This window comes from Perognathus longimembris, chromosome 16 (assembly GCF_023159225.1).
Source record: "Perognathus longimembris pacificus isolate PPM17 chromosome 16, ASM2315922v1, whole genome shotgun sequence".
Lineage (NCBI taxonomy): Eukaryota > Metazoa > Chordata > Mammalia > Rodentia > Heteromyidae > Perognathus > Perognathus longimembris.
The window spans coordinates 3,566,205-3,572,754 of record NC_063176.1 but is presented as its reverse complement, the minus strand read 5'-3'; the positions used below and the strand labels follow the sequence as shown (position 1 = coordinate 3,572,754).

Below are 6,550 nucleotides of genomic sequence, written 5' to 3'. Positions count from 1 at the left end.
AAGAGTCTTAAGATTTTTTCTGCCAGAGTTGGATTGAAATCACGATCCTCAAATTTCAGCCTTCAGAGTAGCTAAAATTACAGGCATGAGCTATATGCACCCAGCATTTGCTTAAATTTCTATGTGCAAGAAGACCTTCCCTTTTTATTGAATTTTACACATAAATCTACCCCAAATATTCTTGGATGAATTCAGTGACTAATGTGTCATTAGGTCATATTTACAAACCAGTCATCAATAACAAATTATATTTAATTTACACAGAAGAGAGTTAACACAGCAAATTTTCCAATAAATTATTTCACACAAATATATGCTTATGATTCTATTTAATAGTTCAAACTGTGTTAGAGAATACATATTTTGAATACATATTTAATTAGATTTAGTTGCAAAATAGGTGAGTTTCATGGGAACCTCTACAGTAACTTGTGATCAAAAATTTTACCAGAAAGAAAAATCTATATCATCTACTACCATCTGTGTATTATGCCAAAATAAAATTTTCAATTACTCAATTAATTATATCACCTTCAACAAGTTGGTTTAATAAACATTACAGACCCCCATCTTAAATTATTTTATAAATATTTCTAAAACATATTTATGAATTATTTTCCTATTGAAGACATGGAATTCGGTTTTTTACAATGTATTTTCTCTACACAGTGAAACTTCTAAAAGAGAAAAGTATAGAATATGCAAAAACTCTTGACTCTCCAACACAAAGGAAATAAGGCATTTAATTTAGCTCTTTTCTGATTTTCACTTTTTACTTTTTCCCCCTATATTTTAATGCTACAAATATTTAAGCCAGCAAATGACACCAGGCATGATAGTTGACTATTTTTAATACTTAAGAATTGAGAAGTAAGTACCTAATAAAAATAATAATGTTAGTATCTCAATTATTTGAGGGAGAAGGAACTTTTGCATCATCCAAAAATATCATGGTTTCAAATTCACTTCATTCTGGATCAAAATGGAGAGCCTCTTTGAGACAGAGTTTTGCAATCAGCAATGGTTGAAATTAATCAGGATAGCAGGAATCCGGGGTCAAGGCTGCTTTCACCATTTTGATCTCACCATTATACGTAAGTGGGACCATAGTTGTATAGCACTTGTTTCTGTCATAAGTGTAACAGGTCTCCATGTAACTGTCTTCCTCACAGATATTACTCTGGGTAGCAGTAACTATCTGATTATCCAGCTCCACTTCTACAGGATCACATTTTTTACAGCTGAAAAACAAAATACATGTATTAAAAATCCCCTATTCAATGTCATCTCCAAATGTGAGTACATATTTCTGTATGAAATTAAGTCATTCTTGCAGCTCTTACCTATAATAAAAGGATTCCTTTCAGACCTAATTAGCTCCACAATACACAGTTGAATTATTTATGAGACTTTTCAAAACCAATTTCTGGGATTACAGTTTGATATTGGATTCTGTCATTTCCTAAGAAATGTCTGCATCTTTATAAGCTAAAATCCATTATTAAACTATTAAGGCAAATTGGTTCTTCTCATATGAATGGCCACAATTTCTTCTTTAGAATAAATTTTTAGCTGTATTTTTTCTGTGACAAAGTTTTATGAATATATTGAACCCAATATAGGAATCACTGTATTAAAAGCAAGTATTTGTAAATGCTCATTCTTTAATATATTTTCAGAATCATTTCTACTAACCAGATTAATTAATTATTAACTTTCCATATATGTATGTATAAATATGTGTCTATGTATGTATACACGTATATTAGTAAGAAGGAAAATCTCTTACAAATCAGACAGATGGTACACAAATTTGGTTCTTAATGGTGAAGTGGGATCAGAGATATTCTCCCTGCTGTTCAGAGGAACACTGAAAAAGAAAGAAATCAAAGCTAGATAATGAGACATGAATATTATTATTTCTGGTAATAAGAAAATTGTTAGAACAGTAGTTGCTCTTAATAAGAACATTGCCTACCATTTTATTTAAGCACTTCCTTGTAATACAATTACATTTTTACAGTAATGTGCTGTATTTCCAATACTTCCCACCACACCCCAATTCGAATAGCTATTACCAAGAAAACAAACAATAACAAATGCTAGCAAGGATGCAGCCAAAAGGGAATTCTAATGTAAGCTTTCCACTCTGGAAAGCAGTATGAAGGATCCTCAGAAAACTAAACATAGAACCAGCATACGACCCAGCAATTCCACGCCTGGGCATTTGTCCAATACATCACAAACAAGGTTACAGTAAAGCCTCCAACACAACCATTTTTTTTTGCAACACTATCCCCATATCCAAGACATGGAATCAGTCCAGATATCCCTCAATGGATGAATGGAATAAGAAAATGTAGTATAGATGCATAATGGGATTTCATTTATCCATCAGAAAGAATGATATTGTAGCATTTGTAAGGAAATGGAAAGACTTAGAAAAATCATATTTTCATTTGTGGTAGCTAGAATGTGCCTATACATCTATAAGTAAACATATTAGGTGGTATGCACATGGTTACAATGAGTTCACTGAATCAGCATTGAAGACTCTATGGAGAGCTCAAATAATAGAAAGACAAAGTCAAAGCTCAACAAAATAAGCACAAGGCCCTGAGTTCATACTCCAGCACTACCAAAAGATACATATAAGCTAGGTATTCTTCTTCAATGTGGTTTAAATACCAATGTTATAGATAAATCTCTTCCATTTACACGACCCTGCAATTATTCTATAAGAAATGATGATGAAACTTGAGACATGCAGAATGACAAGATAAATTAAGATAAATCAGTTGATATCAAAAAGAAAAGGACTGACAGGTGCTCATGTGTGTAAACTTAGCTACTCAGGAATAGTTTGAAGCCAGTCTGGGGGAAAAAAGTCCCGGAGAATCTTATCTCCAATTAATCACCAAAAAAGGTGGAAGTGGAACTGTGGCTCAAGTGTTAGAGCACTAGCCTTGAGCAAAAGAAGCTCCGGGACAGCACCCAAGCCCTTAATTCAAGCCCTAAAAAAAGATGAAAGCACTAGCTAGCTCACACTTGTAATTCTAGCTACTAGGAGGCTAAGATCTAAGGATTGTGGTTCAAAGCCAGCCCAAGCAGAGAAGTCCATGAGACTCTTTTACTACCAAAAAGCACGATGTAGAGCTGTCTCAAGTGGCAGAGAGCCAGCCTTGAGTGAAAAAGCTAATGGGGAGTGTGAGGCCTTTTAATTCAAGCCTCAGTACTGGGACAAAACGAAAGAAAGAAGAAAGGGATAGAAATCACATTTAAACAAGGCTTAACAAAGTCAGGTATCTGTTTACAACAGGGGATAAAAAAGAAGAAATTCACGTACACAATCCGGATATTCCTCTCCACAATGCTCTCACTAGGATCTTCAGGAGAAGGGATGACTCTGGAAGTAACGCGGGCACACTTACATTTGTCGTCAGCAAGAACAATCCTTTCATCTTCCTCTTGAGCTTCAAAGACATAATACATTATGGAAGTCAAATCTATATGTTTTCTATCGAATCATTTCTCTTTCTGCATTCTGGCATATTATATTCAACTGAGCTCACAAACATTTAAATTTATCATTGGTCAGTCCCAATATTTTTCCATTTGTTTTCCTTTCTAATGTAAAAATACTTAAGTGTTGAGCTGGGCAGGATTCACTAGAAGAAAAGCACCAAGCCCAGAGTTCAAAGCCCAGTACCATCAAATAAATGAATAAAATAAAATAGCTAAGTATAATCTTGCACCATAGCAAAGGAAATCCAAACAGGCTAATTTTCACCTACTATTTCTAATCTTTGAATGATGGACCTTGGTAAAAATCACTAACAAACACCAAAAGAAAACAAAACTCTAGATTTCTCCCAGAGCCAAAGCAATTCATTCAAAAATAGGTAGAAATAGAATTCGTATTTGGAAATATAACTTGAAATGTCACATCCTTCCTGAATTCTCATTTGTAGTTTAAAATTTTATTTTTGTTTAAATTGCATTAATGAGCTGCAGGCAGATTAGGTTTTCCTCAAGACTCTCTTCTCTTGTAAGAGTTTAAAGTATTAGGCCAGATGCTAGCAGCTCATAGCGGTGATAACAGCTACTCAGAGGCTGAGATCTAAGAATCACAGTTCAAAGCCAGCCTGGGCAGGAAAGTTCATGAGACTCGTCTCCAATTAACCACCAGAAAACCAGAAATGGTAACTCTGGCTCAACATGGAAGAGTGCTTGCCTTGAGCAAAAGAACTCAGGGACGGCATGCAGACCCCAAGTTCAAGCCCCAGGACAGAACCAAAAAAAAAAAAAATTCTCTACTTCAACTCAAGCTAGTTATCTTTTTTACAGTAACAATCAATTTATCATGGTATAATGTGTCAATCAAATAAACAACATAAATATTTCTTATAATAATTACTTTAAAGAACAGTATAGATGATTTAAAGTGCTGTAATTTTCCAAAATAACTTAAAAATATTGAGGTTTTAGCTCTTTAATATACCAGTATATAGAAAAAATTAATGTAAATAAATGTTAAAGCCTTAGCTTTATGGACATTTATTTTCTAACCTGTATATAAGACAAAGAGGTCTTATAAGTGTTGGAAAAAATGAGCAAAAAGTTTTTCTTAGCATCTGGACTTAGATCACAAGTTTATACACTTTTCAAATACCTGTGGTCTAAGTTCAGATCATAGTTATTTAATGGTACTAACTAAATAATGCTATATATCCTTCATTATTATAGTTTTAACTAAGTAACTTTTAAGTCTTCATCCCACTAACTTGACTTTTTTAGAAAAATGCAAAGATTTAGTACATGAGTTTAAACTATAAAGGTTAAATGATCAAGAGGGATTATTGTAATTGGGAGTCTAATTATTCCTTAGATGATTCCTAGAACACAGAACACCTAATTGTAATATTTAAATCTTAATAACTGCCACTAAAAATATTTTTAAGATTGTTATAATATTTATAATGACTTAAATTAAGTAATTATGCATAATTATTCCATTATTCATGTTTTCTAACAAATCTTCTAACAGAAGTCTTACATGGTATTAGTAAGAAAATATCAATTCAAAACAATGATATAACTCTTACCAAGTGAATAACTTCACTTACTAATTATTAAATAGAAAATATCCATATTCTATTAATAAATGTAGTACTCAGTAAGTGATAGTTATTTTAAATACAGCTAAATATATTATATATGTTTGTTGGTGCATAAACGTACTTATAAACATAAATTTCCATGTTTAGGTATATCTGCATATATTGTATGTGGTTTATTGCTAACATTTTTGCATCTTAAATATTATTCTTTACTTTTTGTTGGTGGTGGTGGTCATCGTGGGGCTTGAACTCAGGGCCTAAGCACTACCCCTGAGCTCTTTTGCTCAAGGCAAACACTCTACCACTTTGAGCCATAACACCATTTCCAAAATATTATTCTTTATGTGGTGTGTGTGTGTATGCAATGACAATTCTAGTTACATTTATTACACATTATCTTTTAAAAAGTATAGGCTCAGTAAATGTTAGAAACAACCCAGTCAAATTATATTACTAGCATGTGGCTATCTAGATGGAAATTTACCTAATACTATGTTCTTATATTTAAAATTCATTCCATTCTTTAAAACTGTTTGAAAGAAAGGTCCATTAGCAAAGTATCAAAAGTTATAATCTGTGCAACAGCAAATAGTATTGAAGGATCATGATATATCTGTAGGATTAGGAAAATTGTTAACATCAATATCAGTCTTGCTGGGGAAGTAAATCACAATGCATTCTATGTTGTACTTAACAGTAATAATGAACTAGTGCATTTCTCTAGAATACTAACTCAAGGGATTCAAGGAGAAGCTAACTGATTTTTAAGATTAGATGTGTAAATTCACATAAACATAACTATTATTAACCAAAAATATTTACTTTCTTATTATATAAGCTGCAGTGGGCAAAAGAGGAGTAAAGGAATAAGAGAACTAACCTGAGCTTTGTATATTACAAATCATTTCATGTATACAAATTAAAGCATTCTAGGAGAAAGTATCCTGACAAAAAATAAACTTAAATCTTCAAATGTGAAAACCAGATTATAATTTATACTTCCCTTTTATTTGGGTTTATTTTGTAGATCCGACTCACCTGTCACAAGAAGAGCCTTTAGAAAAATGGCCAGGACACCCCAGAAAAGAGAATGTCTCTTCATCTTGACTTTTTTCTTTTGAAAAAGTAAAGCCAGAAAGCCAAAGTTAAGGTATGTACCTCTAAGGAGTGTGCAAATTAACAGTGCTTCTGCTTTCTTAAAATAACACTCCAGGAAGTGGTGCTGTGGCTCCAAGTGGTAGAGCACTAAACTTGAGCTGAAGAGCTCAGGGACAGCGTCCTGGCTCCAGAATTCAAGCCCCACAACCGACCCCCCCCCAAAAAAAAAATTATTTGTCCTTTTGGATCTGGGAATGTAGCTTAGTGATAGAGTGCTTGCCTAGCACGCACGAATCCCTGGGTTCAATTCCTCAGTACCACCTAAACTGAAG

At 33.1% G+C, this 6,550-nt stretch overlaps 1 protein-coding gene across 1 annotated transcript; it reads right to left on the bottom strand.

Annotated features, from left to right (window-relative positions):
- Window positions 1-312: 312 nt before the first annotated feature.
- On the bottom strand, window positions 313-6,299 carry Jchain (joining chain of multimeric IgA and IgM). The gene is made up of 4 exons (XM_048364479.1): window positions 6,159-6,299; window positions 3,347-3,473; window positions 1,790-1,870; window positions 313-1,241 (listed from the first exon to the last, which is right to left on the bottom strand). The coding sequence occupies exons 1-4, from the start codon at window positions 6,220-6,222 to the stop codon at window positions 1,031-1,033; spliced, it is 483 nt and encodes a 160-aa protein (XP_048220436.1). The 5' UTR covers window positions 6,223-6,299; the 3' UTR covers window positions 313-1,030.
- Between the last annotated feature and the right edge of the window lie 251 nt (window positions 6,300-6,550).

Bases quoted from the DNA above. Each gene is read 5' to 3' on its own strand.
- Jchain (XM_048364479.1), bottom strand. From the start codon at position 6,222: ATGAAGAGACATTCTCTTTTCTGGGGTGTCCTGGCCATTTTTCTAAAG. The intron at 3,474-6,158 runs GTGAGTCGGATC...ATGTCTTTGAAG, and splicing joins AAAGGCTCTTCTTGTGACAG to CTCAAGAGGAAGATGAAAGG. The intron at 1,871-3,346 runs GTACGTGAATTT...TTTCTTTTTCAG, and splicing joins GAGAGGAATATCCGGATTGT to TGTTCCTCTGAACAGCAGGG.